The following is a 234-nucleotide window of genomic DNA, read 5'->3' as shown; positions in this document are numbered from 1 at the left end:
AATGGACAGCCCTAATATATATATATATATATATATATATATATATATATACATACACACACACACAGACACTCAATTAACTTTAAACCTGTGTTTTTGAAAAAAAAGACAAATCCGAAACGTACATTGTTCTCTATGGCTAAGCGTCTGACGGCAGGGGTGGCCTGGGTCTTGTGACCTTTGATCTCCTGGTGCGTGTGCTCCTCTTGGGACATGGCTGGCGTCTCCCCCACA

General features: G+C 41.0%; 1 protein-coding gene across 1 annotated transcript in view; it reads right to left on the bottom strand.

The window, feature by feature from the left end:
* Positions 1-234, bottom strand: part of dbt (dihydrolipoamide branched chain transacylase E2) — a 10,971-nt gene that overhangs the window by 8,400 nt on the left and 2,337 nt on the right. Inside the window, exon 6 of the mRNA XM_016462264.1 lies at positions 126-228. Coding sequence (XP_016317750.1) covers positions 126-228 — 103 coding nt within the window. The remainder of the gene's footprint in view (positions 1-125; positions 229-234) is intronic.

The sequence above is a fragment of the Sinocyclocheilus anshuiensis genome, unplaced genomic scaffold (genome assembly GCF_001515605.1).
Source record: "Sinocyclocheilus anshuiensis isolate Anshui unplaced genomic scaffold, SAMN03320099.WGS_v1.1 scaffold560, whole genome shotgun sequence".
Lineage (NCBI taxonomy): Eukaryota > Metazoa > Chordata > Actinopteri > Cypriniformes > Cyprinidae > Sinocyclocheilus > Sinocyclocheilus anshuiensis.
This window is presented reverse-complemented; position numbering and strand designations above follow the sequence as displayed.